Here is a 13,036-nt window from a genome sequence, read left to right as displayed (position 1 = left end):
GAAATTAGAAAGAAACGATATTATGTGATCTACGACTTAAATAATAGGTATTGTAAAATGATTGTAAACATTGTTAAAAATCCTTCATCATCCACATGGCAACTCTAAGAAAAGGAGAGGGGAAGGGATTTTCCCAGAATCCCACAGTGACTGCTTGGTTGATTTAGATCCAAAACACAGGTCTTTTTATCCAAGTTTATGCCAGGTCAATTATTGCATATTGTATCTGTATGTCTTCTTGATCTCAAAGTAAAATCACAAGCAATGCTTCTACAGAGTTTACTTTATTGACAAGCAAATCCAGGGAAATAGATATATACTGAACTGCCCAAGAGCCAGACAGAGTAGAAGGCATATTTTTAGAAATTTAAGGGATCCATTGGAGAAAAACAGAAGTGAGAAAAGAAGTGGCTGGAAGTCAGCACAAACACGGCACAAAACTCAGCATTTTCCTTGATGCTTTAGATTGATCTTCCCACCACTTTTCCTATAAAAGAGAAAGACAGATGTATGCTCAGTGCAGGGTCATTAGTATTCATTACAAAGGTTGGAAAAAGGTTTGACTATGCAGAGTCCCTGCAATCATTTGATTCTATATGTATCCACATTTATGATTTGGCAGAGGTTAATTAAATGTACTCATAATGACATCTGGACAAATTACAGAAAACATGAATCTTGAACAAATTTCAGAATTTTACCCACCCTTGACCTTTTGGTTTCAATTGTTCATTCTTTGAGAATAAATATGCATACACGCAGAAAATGTAAAAGTGACAGGAGAGATAATGGCAAAGGGACTCTAGTGTCATAGTCCTGATAGAAGATGTAAGAGGTTGAACCAAATATTGAGACATTTGGCACCTTATATATATTGGCACTGAATATCATATATTCAGTCCTTCTCAGTAATATGTGTTCATTAAATCAAATCTCTGTTTACCCTACTGCCTTTCTTCTGGGAAAGTTTGGTGTTAATTAATACGGTATGTTACATAAGCAAGTAGGCACTTACTAATTTATTAATTTCATTCTATGTGCCTGGCCCTGTTATTATTAATAAGGAGTTATATAATCCCTGTACTTAGGCATTTTACAGCGAAGTTGAGAGAAATTAAGACATTCAGAGAAGAATCTCTAATACCAGAGAATGAAGACACTGGTGAGGAGGGAGAGACTTTTATCTGGCTTAAACAAGGGTTATAATTTCCTTGGTTTTAGAGCAATCAATTAGACTAAACGATTGATAGATTGAATGAATTTTTATTAATTATAAACTGATCCCTTGGGAAGATGTTAGTTTATTGGCTAAAATCCATAGCATCTCTTCTGTGTTTTATAAACTTGTAAATTCAATACATATTGGTCCTTAATGGAATCTTCCTCCTATACTATGTAAAGTTTGACTAGTCTGCATTATAAAGGATAATTGTTTCCTCTATTCTTTGTTGAAAGGCTCTTTTTCATCAAAATAAAAGAGGAATGAATGGAAATTGGTACCTTAGTAGCATATAATTTGGTATAAAAGAAAATGAACATGATTTGGATAAAATAGTATTTTTATTGATGATAAATTTTCTCCAAGCTTTTCAAGTTTCTGATTTTGATGAGTATGATACTTACACCATCGCCTTACAGAAGGCACATTTGTTGCCATATGTCTGGCCATCAGAGCCACAGTGGGGGTTAGATTCCCGTGTGCAGTAGACCTTGGGATCCCGGAACTCACTGCAGTCAATCTACCAACGTAAGCACGGTGACAGTGACATTAGTGCGTTTTGCCTAGGGGACGATCCCTCAGAGAAGAAGCTTTGGACAGCAAGCTTAAACACACACACACACACACACACACACACACACACACACACACACACACGCACTCCTGATGTAAAGCTTCCCCAAATAAGAAAATAGCTTTCCTTGTCTGCTTAACTATAACTTGTTAAATGTAAAGGAGACTTTTTCTTTGAGACACAGGAAACCCATTTCTGTAGTTACTGTATTCATGAGTAAGTTAATGATGTAAGGCAGATGCTTACCCTTTATACAAGGAGTGAGGCAAATGCTACAGGTATGACTTCTTGTTCCAACACTTAATTATTCAGAGTAGTTTTTCGACTCTAAATGCTGCTTGCTTTTTCCTTTCTTCCTTCCTTTCCTTCTCTTCCTTCCTTCCTTCCTTCCTTCCTTCCTTCCTTCCTTTCTTTTTCTTTCTTTCTTTCTCTTTCTTTCTTTCTTTCTTTCTTTCTTTCCTTCCTTCCTTCCTTCTTCCTTCTTCCTTCTTCTTTCTTTCTTTCTTTCTTTCTTTCTTTCTTTCTTTCTTTCTTTCTTCTTTCTTTCTTTTCTTTCTTTCTTTCTTTCTTTCTTTCCCTTCCTTCCTCTTCCTTTCTCCCTCACTCCCTCCCTTCCTTCTTTCCTCTCTTTCTTTCTCTCTCTCTCTTTCTTTCTTTGTATTAATTTAACTCTAACAGCACTCCTTCTGCATTGCTATAAAGATATGGATGATTTTTGCAAGGAATTCCCATATGTTATCTGATGGCTTGTTAGTTTTCCCTGTTGGCTGCTACATCCATTTACTGTCTCTTGAAAACAATGGTCTAATGTCTTTATTATTAACTTACTCTGTCTCAGAGTCTATTTGTAGAATTCAAACTTTTGTGCATACTATAAAAACATAGTAATGGCCGCTTAAGCTGCTCTATTTAGAAGGATTCTGAGGTTGCATCCAGCCTTGGTGAGAACACATGCTATGACTAATTAGTAATTATCATCACGGGTTCTATAGAAGGAACGGTGGTACCTATGCCACTAATATTTCTCCTTAGTTTTAGTGGTCTCTCAGGAGTAGTCTGGAGTTTTAAGATTCTTTTCAACTCAGTGTCAACTGAGCAAATATTTGGTGTGCAAATGGCATTTGAGTCATTTACTCCACAGTATAGGCAATATGTAATAGGTAAAACTGAACCCCTCCAAATGTCAGCTGTGTGGGCTGAAGTAACATTTCAACATGAACACAGGGACCATACTTACTCCATCCTAGTTCCATTGAAACAATACTGTCTTATGCTTATTAATTGATTCATAATATTTAAGCTACTCTTATATGGATTAGCTGAGCTGAGTCTCACAATAACCCTGAGACATACAGTGGACAACGTTATATTAACTAGTTTACAAATGTGAATAGTGATCCTCAGGAACATGATGGGGCTTACAGAGGCCACACAACCAAACGTCACTGAAACCAGTGCTTAAACACATTCCTTCTCATTGTGGGTCTAGAATTTCCAACAATCTACTATGACTGATTTCCAACACATCCTCATTGAGAGAAATAAAGATCAACTCTCCCTATGACCCTTGACCATACCTACAGTCACGACATGCAGACTTCATTAAAATACCTTATTAGAGAAATGTATGGGCATAGCTGAGATGAATCATTTGTTCAAGATATTAGTAAACCATTATATATTGACAAAGCCCTCCAACGGTTTGCGTGGAGAAACGCTCAACAAAATAGTCATGCAGCTGAGTTTAAAAATATCATCACATATATCAGGTTTAAGGCACTGAGAATATCATCACATATATCAGGTTTAAGGCACTGAGACTATTAAATAAAAATTTTTGTTGAAATTTGGCACTTGTACTGTTGAGGTTGGGCCATACAGTACTTATCAGATATCTCAGGGAGTGGCTGCATAGAAGATAGGCTTCTCATAGTCCTACCTAAAGTTCTACTTTTCTCCACAGCTTTTAAAGATAACTCCATCCTCTCATACTACCTCCCAGACAGTAATCTTTCCTTTATGTCAGAAACAGAGAAAAAGCTGGAAAATATTTGGGGCCTTATAAATCACAGAATAATTTTCTCAAAAGCTAATGTATTTAATACTTAAGTCATTGAGTACACATTTGCAGCTTTATGCTTGAGTCAAGAAAGGACTGTAAACCCCAGAACCATCACTGATATTTTAATTTATTCCACAAACAGCCAATGGAGGACAGAGCACTGGGTGCTAGTGATGCAGAGAGGAATCAGTTATAAACACTGTCTCAATCAGCTCCTCAGCTCATCTGCATGAGGGAAGCAGGGAAGATGCAGATAGCTGGGATGCGTGCGTGGCTCAGTCGGTTAAGCATCTGCCTTCCCAATGTCCTGGGATTGAGTCCCACCTCGGGCTCCTTGCTCACCCGGGAGCCTGCCTCTCGCTCTGCCTGTCGCTCCCTCTGCTTGTGCTCTCTCTCTCTTTTTCTCCGACAAATAAAGAAAATCTTAAAAAAAAAAAGATGCAGGTAACCATAGCACAACGTGTGGTCAGTGCCACAGTGGGCCAGGCATGGGCAGCGTGGAAGCTGAGGACATCTCAGGCAGAGGTACATGTGTCTCTGCAGTCAGGTCAGTGAGAAAAAGAAAAAACAAAGTCTCTTACATGAGAGAGACGCCTCCTTAAGACACCTTTCCTTGGCAGCTGGCCCTCTGATCTTGCCATCCAGCCTCTTTTGTCCTTTAGAAAGCAGATGTGAAAGAGGCAGTTGGGGAGGGCTCACTGTTGAGAGTGTCTAGATGTCACCTCCCTCCCCAAGCCCACTTTTCCCCTCCCACTGCCCCCTTGGAATGACTAGGAAGAAAATAATCAAATAGTATATGGACGCACTTCACACTTTCCAATTGTCCTGGCCTCCAGTGATCCCTGAAGGGAGCTGAAGAATCCTGTCATGGAATTTTTTTCTGCCACACACCATTAACTAGTTGTGTCATTTTGGAAAAGACTCAAAGCCTCAGTTTGTTTAACAGAGACTTGGAAAAACAGTTTCCATACTTCATTCCTAGCATTGTTATGAGGATCAAAGGTAGATGTATGAAACAGCCCTGGGCAAGGAGTGTGGAAAGTCAGCTTCTATGGGCAGGCCTGCCATAACTGTACCATTGGACTGGATGGTCTCTGAGGGCCCTTCCACCTTTGATGGTTTAATTTGGAGCAGTGAGTGACCCCTCTCAATAAAGTGGCTTAAAAAAAGCTAAGTCCTTAGTTCTTCAGTTGGGTGGGAGAAATAACAACTTTCCCCCAAATGCTTCCTCCTTTAAGTCTAGAGGCCCCTCTTCACTCAGTATGTGAAAAACTTCAGCATGGTGACTGAGGATAGAAAAGCACCACTCTCTGAGAGCCTGGGAGGATGGGAAAGGCGAAGGATGCCTTTGCAGGGACAGCCAGAAATCCCTTCTGTGAAGCCAAGAGCAAGGCAGGGGAATGGGGGCTGGGACTAGAAAGAGGCCATGGCTCTCGCAACTGGAGGAGAAGCTAGGATTTCCGAATGTCACGCCTTTCTTGTGCCTAAATTTCCTCTCCCCTTTTATGTTTTTATTTTAGACTTCTATACATGGAATCCAAACAACTGGCTTCTCAGCGGGAGTCAAAGCAGGTCTAGACTAAGGGGATGGTAGGATTGTTTTTTTCCTCCTTGAAAGCTTCCCCTGTGAGGGATTTAGGAAACCCAGGAGAGCTGAAATTCTCCCCTCCCCTAATCGTTTAGAATCCCCTACTGCTCTGTCATGTTGGGGACTGTCCTGTAGATGGAATTAGACGGACCTGGGTTTGAATTTTGCTTCTTTCACTGATAAGCTACATTACCTTGTGCAAAAATTTGACTGCTCTGAGATTAATTTTCTTCATCTTTAATGGGGCTGGCAATGCCTATCTTCTGGGGTTATTGTAATGATAAATCCTTTGAAAACACTTTGTAAACTCCAAGTATGTGCAAAATTGCTACTTTGAATATTAACAATGTAAATTCTATCACAATCTACAATTTTTGGAGCCCGTTATTTCTTATCCTATTTTAGTGAATTTTTTGATGTTTTTCAAATTGGTGTTGGATTTAACAAGCACCTGCATTTATTTCCAGAGTTCACCTTCTGGAGACCAGGGCTAGGCACTTGGGTGCCAGTGTTTAGTATCAGCCCGACCTCTTGTGGTTCTTCAAGGAACTGTGCCTTCCAAAATATTCTGGAATAAAGTGACACTTTTAGTACCCCAAACAGTGTTTTTTGCTAACGGGGACTACCAAATTATTTAACGTGTCTGGAAAATGAGCTTGTATGGTTACTTAATCAACTAAACAGTCAGGGTCTTGACATTTTAGTCTAGCATTTTAGTTCTACAAAGAAAGCCAATGAAAATTTGCAAGCACACACACAATCATATCCATACACCCTAGAGTGTAGGACTGCACCTATTTTCCCCTTAACTGAAAAACACTAGTTAAGGCACCCCTAAACTACTGTTTTCATTATAGTACTTCTTTGATTAAAAAGTGAGGATAGTAAACACTAACATGTATTTATTTGCTCAAAAAATTAAGCTGCTCAGTATGCATTCACGTGCCCTGCAAAATGGCTTTCTGTTGCTGATCAGAAGTAGTGTGGAGGGTTTTTTTTTTTCATGGGGCGCCTGGGTGGCACAGCGGTTAAGCGTCTGCCTTCAGCTCAGGGCGTGATCCCGGCGTTATGGGATCGAGCCCCACATCAGGCTCCTCTGCTGGGAGCCTGCTTCTTCCTCTCCCACTCCCCCTGCTTGTGTTCCCTCTCTCGCTGGCTGTCTCTATCTCTGTCAAATAAATAAATAAAATCTTAAAAAAAAAAAAAAGTAGTGTGGAGGGGGACCTGGGTGGCTCAGTCGGTTGAGCATCAGACTCAATCAGACTCGATTTCAGCTCAGGTCATGATCTCAGGGTTCTGGGATTGAGCCCCACATTGGGCAGCTTGCTGAGTGTGGAGCCTGCTTAAGATTCTCTCTCCCTTTGCCCTCCCCACCCCAAAAAGAAGTAGCGTGGGGTCACAAATGGTCACTCAATGGAGTCGGGCGTCCTGAGACAGTGACTGCACAGCTTTACTGCTGTGGGTAAACTTGAGTGAGGTAAGTCCTCTTTCGGAAGCCTGAGTTTCCCTATCTGTAGTTAAAGTGTAGATGCTAATTAACACAGCCAAGTTGTATTTGGGTATCCTGTCAGTATCTTAATTATAAGTTAATGCAAGCTAATTAGGAAAAACGAACAGCCCCAAACATATTTTAGCCATGGAGCATTGTTTTAATAACTACTAAAATTTACCATGCCTTTATCTTAAAATACTAACCAAAAATAAACTTAGATATCTCAAAATTATTGTAAAAGAAAATGGTTGACAACTATTCATTTTTGAGCAGTTTGTTATGTTAATTCCAATCTGGAATATTAAGTTAAATAGCTCCTTAAGGATATGGTTCCCAAATACCCAGCCTCGTAGGGAAACAAGAAAAAGAAAGACAAAGTAGTGAGTGGTTCTAAAAGCAAAATGTATTCTGTTCAAAAAACTATCCTTGTTTTGAGATTATGTCTTTCAAGGATTTTGGTATTATACTATACTTTCTTTAATAAAGGCTGGTGATGGTAAGTAGTAGTTTTATTTTTAATTATTATTATATTTTAATTTTTATGTTATTTAATGTTCCTACTTGGCAAATTAAAGAGTTGGCAGTATATTAGTCACTTATATTTACAGGGAAAATTTTACAGGACTATGAATTCCCAAAGTCCAGGAACATGCTTTTTGTTTACTTTGAACACTCTTTTTGAAAGAATGTGAAACTTTTACAAATCAATAATTTGAACTGCTCATTCTAATTTCCCCTCAGGTGCTCCATCATGGAAAGGCTTCTTGGCATGAGAATACTGACTTTGGTATTAGAGAAAACTCTCTCTCTTTTGTACTGGCTGGATCAGACTTGAGCAGGCATGCTCCCAAGGATAGTTTCAACTTCTGCCTGTCGTTGGGACTGCCATTATCCTTCCAGACACTTGATATTTGAGAGCAAAAGAGATAGCAGTCTTGGCCATGCAGGCTTGTTTCTTACGAATCCAGATACCTAAGGCCAGAAAGGGGCCCTGGAGATCCTTGAATCCGTATTTTCATTTTAAAGATGTGGAAACAAAGGCAAAGAGAAGGGAAGAGATACCCTCGGATCACACAGCCAGCAAAGATTCGAACAAGGACTCATCTATACTGTCTCCAGGGTGTTTGAGTGCTCCAAAGTCAGTGCTTCCCAGCATCAGATAATTACCTAGAATGTAGATTCACAACTCCCAGCTCTGTGATTATTACTCAGTAAGCCTGGCATGGTGCCTGGGGATCTGCAGATCGAGGAAGCACCCCCAGGGTCCTCAAGCAAGCAGAATCTAAGACTTGGGTTCATCTATAGGAACAGAACCAGTAAATAGCAGATTTTCAGTAAACCCTAGGAAACACTAAAAATCCAATCTGGAATTCCAAGCTGAAAGAAGAAAAGCAACTTGTGTGTTCATGAGAAAACTGGGGTTAAATTCCATTTATTTTAAATCTCTGTGTGATGGCCTTATCATATTTTGCTACTTAATGGGATATGGAATGTTCGTCTGGATCTTATGTCCTTTCTCTATTTTTTTTAATGATTTTTTATTATATTATGTTAGTCACCATACAGTACATCCCTGGTTTCCTATGTAAAGTTCGATGATTCATTAGTTGCGTGTAACACTCAGTGCACCATGCAATACGTGCCCTCCTTACTACCCATCGCCAGTCTATTCCATTCCCCCACCCCCCTCCCCTCTGAGGCCCTCAGTTTGTTTCTCATAGTCCATAGTCTCTGTTTGTTTTGATATTTAACAAAGACTATGCTACCATATACATTTAAGCATAAGAATAAATCAATTTTAAGAGGCATAATTACATAGAGCAATACAAACACACGTGTGCATGCACTAGGACACAAGTGCGCATGCATGTGCGTGTGCAAGCACACACACAACACACTGGCAGTGAATTCCAAGGCATCATCCATTGTAAGATACATCTCAATTTCTGAGATATTAAAATTTGAAAAAAAAAAAGCTTCATGTAAGTGGTAGGTATACTAGGGTTGGAAAATATTTTTCAGCTCCTTTGTCAACTCCAATCAGTTGGCAGTAGTGTCTGGGAAGTTTCGATGCCCAGAGTTCTTGGACACACCGAGGCTAACCAAGAAGCAAGGCCGAAGCCAAGTGACAATGTTCAGTATAGACACAGGGGCGGGACTGGCAGAACAAACACCACTTGTTTTTTATTGTTTTTGGTAGAACAAGAAAACTGGAGAGAAGGTGGTGGGTTAATTTGGAAAAAAGAATCAGCCAAATAAAGAAGATAACTTGTGCCTATTCCAATTTTTAACCCCAGTTGTGTTTAAGTTTCAGTGGATCTGTTTGTATATACTCAGTGCAAGACAGTGGACCGACCAGCTTGCTCTCTAAGCAGGAAGTAAGTGCCTCTGGCCTAATACCTCCTTTAGGCGCTGCTCATGATTGATGGCTAAGTCATCCTTCTATAGCTTACCAAATGCTCCCACATGGTTTATGTAACTTGTATCTAATTCTACGAGGTGAATAGCATCATTCCTTTTCTACAGTTGTGGAAATTACGGCTGAGAAAAGCTGAGTAACTTGCCCAAGATCACACAGTGAAATCAGTGTCCAGGCATTAACACTATCACAGATTCATCCTATTTTTATTTATACTCATTTCACTTTAACAAAATCTGAGAATGGGCCTTTAGGCTCTTTAGAACCAAACACGGCATACTCAAAGAGACATTGTAGTTAAAAAAATGAATTACTTCTGATTTCTGCATCTGGGCCACTGGTTCATTGTTTCTGCTCTTTTACCCACAGGCAAACCTCTGTTAGGCCGGGGAACACCAGCCGAGCACCACCCAGGTCTGAAGAAGAGATAAAAAATATACACTGACCTGTCCTCCTTGACTGAAGACACCTGAAAAAGAAAGCACAAAATCCAAATAATGTAGTCTTTGAGTGTGCAAAAAGCAGGATTGGCAAAATTTGGACACTCCCAAGCTGGGAATAATATTTTTTCTCAGTTCTTGGTCACCTGAACAAGTCATGGCATGGTAGTTCTATTGTTTACACCTGTTCACTTCTCAGGGCACAGCAGAAACTTCAAAAGTGATATAAGGACGTGGACCATGGTGGGTAATATTTTTTGGAGGTTTGGGGAGAAGGTAGAGGAAATAGTTTAAGGATCTAGATACACTTGGTGAATCATTATGCCATACACCTGAAACTAATGTAACACTCTGTATCAACTGTAGCTCAATAAAAAAAAGAGGATTTCTCCACTAAAAAAAAAAAAACAAAACAAAAATGAAAAGCACAATTTCAACAACAACCAAAAAATACAGATTCTTAGGACAATCACTTGAAAATTCCATTCTGTAACATCAAATAGGACCTGGGGCACCTGGGTGGCTCTGTTGGTTAAGCACCAGACTCTTAGTTTCGGCTCAGGTCATGATCTCAGGGTCATGAGGTTGAGTCCCGCCTAGGGCTCCACACTCAGTGGGGAGTTTCCTTGAGAATCTCTCCCTCTGCCCACCTCTCCCACACACCTGCCCCACCTCATGCTCTCTTGTGCACTTTCTCTCTCTCAATAAATAAATAAATAAATCATTTTTTAAAAAAGAAAAAGATCAAATAGGGCCTGGAAGACTCTATTTCTATAACCAGTTTGAGTGATTTTTATGAAAATACATTGTTACAACTTCTAGTCATTTTTCCACCTTATAAATCTTGGAACAGAAGAGGAGAGATTTTGCCCAAAGTCTCATAGGTAAGAAATGTCAAGGCAGAAGCAGAATTAATATTTACATTGTCTGAGTACAATCTAGTATTCTTATCATTAAGCTTTAATAATGGCAATATTATAGACATTTGTTGACTTCTTACTATATCCCATCCACTATGTTAAGTATTTTTCATGCAATTTCTCATTTAAACCCCCATATAAGGCTAGCCCTATTTTACAGATTGGGAAAATGACAGGCAAAATGCTTATCACACTGTTACAAAATGGAAATGCCAGAACTTAAATTCGTTTTTCTTGGTCTCAACATTAAGGCTCTTAGGCACTGTGCCTTCCCAAATACCGATATGTCTGTGAAGGATCCTGTTTTGAATTAGTATTTGGTATTGGTCAACCAGATCCTATTAGAATATCCATTAGCTTTTGTAAAGAGAAGCAATAAGAGGATATCAGTTAATTTTTGAGACTATATTTGCAAGTAAAATTTAATTAATTAATTAATTTGAGAGAGAGAGAGAGGGCACACAAATGCATGAGTGGAGTTGAGGTGAGGGTGGGAGGGGCAGAGGGAGAGGGTAAGAGAGAATCTTAGCATGCAGGGCTTGATCTCATGACTGTGAGATCATAACCAGAGCCAAAATCAAGAGTTGGACGCTAACTGACTGGGCCACCCAGGCGCCCCTTAAATGTTATTTTATTTTAACGTTAGTTATAGATGTATTTTTGGTGGCACCTCAGCAGCTGACTGAACCACTCATTCAAGTTATTTGGCTTTAGCAGTCAAACTTAACTCCGTAATACCACTGGAAACCTTTCTCCAATTTTAAAAAGATATTTCCAATTGTATTTGTTTATGTAAATATGTCCAGTTCCCAGCAAACAGTGACTTCTGCATCTGCTCAGTTTCGATGAAAAATTCTTGTTTTTACACGTTCAGCCATTTAAAATCTCTGATAGCCGCAGAATTCGACGACCTTTGTCACAAGTGATAAATCAGACATGGAAGTTCCCAGGATGCAATTTCATTTCCAGCATTCTACAAATGAGAGAAGATCTCGAAATGCTGTTCTATTTCTCCAGGTGACACAGGTCATTAGTGGAAGAGGTGGGCTTAGGTGCTGGGCCTGGAGTCTCAGCATGTGCTTTGTGCACTGCAAGAGCAGAGAGTAGAATAATAAAGAAGGAAATAAACAGGTACAGTGAACCTGTTCACTCATATGATCCTGTGATGGAAAATATCAGATTGAACTGTAATTATCCTTCAAACAACCTGAATTGATAGAATACATGAGTCTTGCTCATTAAAGTGGCCAAAGATTTTCCTCTGCTTGAAGAATTAATTCACCACCAGCATATATGTTTTGCTATTTTAAGATTCCATAACTTTCCTGAAGCATTCTCTGAGTTGCCTTTTTCCTCCTTGTTTCAATTTCAGTTATTTGAATCCCAATTATAACAATAATGAGGACAGGAAATCTCTCTTTTGTCTTGGAAGCCAAACTGCTAGTTACAATTACTCATCCACCAGACTAGTTCTGTGGAACAAACATCTGTAATGTCCAGACGTCCTGGATTCAAATTCTATATTCTACTTCCTAGTTGCAAGTCCTTTGGCAACGTTCTTAAGTTCTTTGTGCCACAGTTTTTTTATACGTAGAGTATAAATATGAATACTTGGCTGTGTGTACTGGAGATAATGCATAAAAGCCCCCAGTACATGCCTAAATATGGTATATCAACAAAAAATTATTTTTATCATTACTATCACCATTCTCATCATCACAATCATTATCACCATTACAATGAGCTTGGAATTGGCCTTTAATATCAAAATTGTTAGGATTTTGAACTATGGTAGATAAATACCCTTACTTCCAGTTCAGTATGAATACTGGATTATAATTTTAAGAAAAAAAAGAACTCACCTGAGAAAATGCTGAAAAGAGCCAGAGAGAGGAGCAGAAAGACACTCAATATGTTCATGGTGCCAGTTAGCTCACTCAGATCAAGGCTCCTTGGTCCAGCTCAGGTTTGTGTCAAGACACTTCCCAGGGTACTAAGACGCACCCTGAGACATATATAAAGACATGATCAAGGGAGCTGGGATCTCCACCTTCTTTCTAAATCATATTCTAAAACCATATGCAAATCTATTCAATTTAGGCATTTATTGGGACCTCTTACCAACTTAAAGAAATGCTTCATGCTCTCCATCATTCTTAAAAATTAGAACAATTATGTGAGTCGCACCTTAGATCTTATTAATTGAGGATGTCATTTTCTACCTGTAGTCTACGTTTTCCTAACAACCAATATATCCTCCCTACTCTTCCCTCTAAGGTTTTGCTACATTAAAGGGATGATTCACTGGTGGAGCCCGCTTGA

General features: G+C 39.3%; 1 protein-coding gene across 2 annotated transcripts; it reads right to left on the bottom strand.

The window, feature by feature from the left end:
• Positions 1-309: 309 nt before the first annotated feature.
• SPINK6 (serine peptidase inhibitor Kazal type 6) lies at positions 310-12,701 on the bottom strand. 2 transcript variants are annotated; one of them, XM_019809498.2, is made up of 5 exons: positions 12,577-12,701; positions 9,801-9,823; positions 4,437-4,511; positions 1,624-1,739; positions 310-487 (listed from the first exon to the last, which is right to left on the bottom strand). In XM_019809498.2, the coding sequence occupies exons 1-5, from the start codon at positions 12,632-12,634 to the stop codon at positions 442-444; spliced, it is 318 nt and encodes a 105-aa protein (XP_019665057.1). In that variant the 5' UTR covers positions 12,635-12,701; the 3' UTR covers positions 310-441. The 2 variants fall into 2 exon arrangements, with proteins under 2 accessions (XP_019665057.1, XP_019665058.1); XM_019809499.2 differs by lacking the exon at positions 4,437-4,511.
• Between the last annotated feature and the right edge of the window lie 335 nt (positions 12,702-13,036).

This window comes from Ailuropoda melanoleuca, chromosome 3, assembly GCF_002007445.2.
Source record: "Ailuropoda melanoleuca isolate Jingjing chromosome 3, ASM200744v2, whole genome shotgun sequence".
Lineage (NCBI taxonomy): Eukaryota > Metazoa > Chordata > Mammalia > Carnivora > Ursidae > Ailuropoda > Ailuropoda melanoleuca.
Note: the sequence above shows the minus strand (reverse complement) of the source record. Positions and strands in the feature narration are given on the sequence as shown.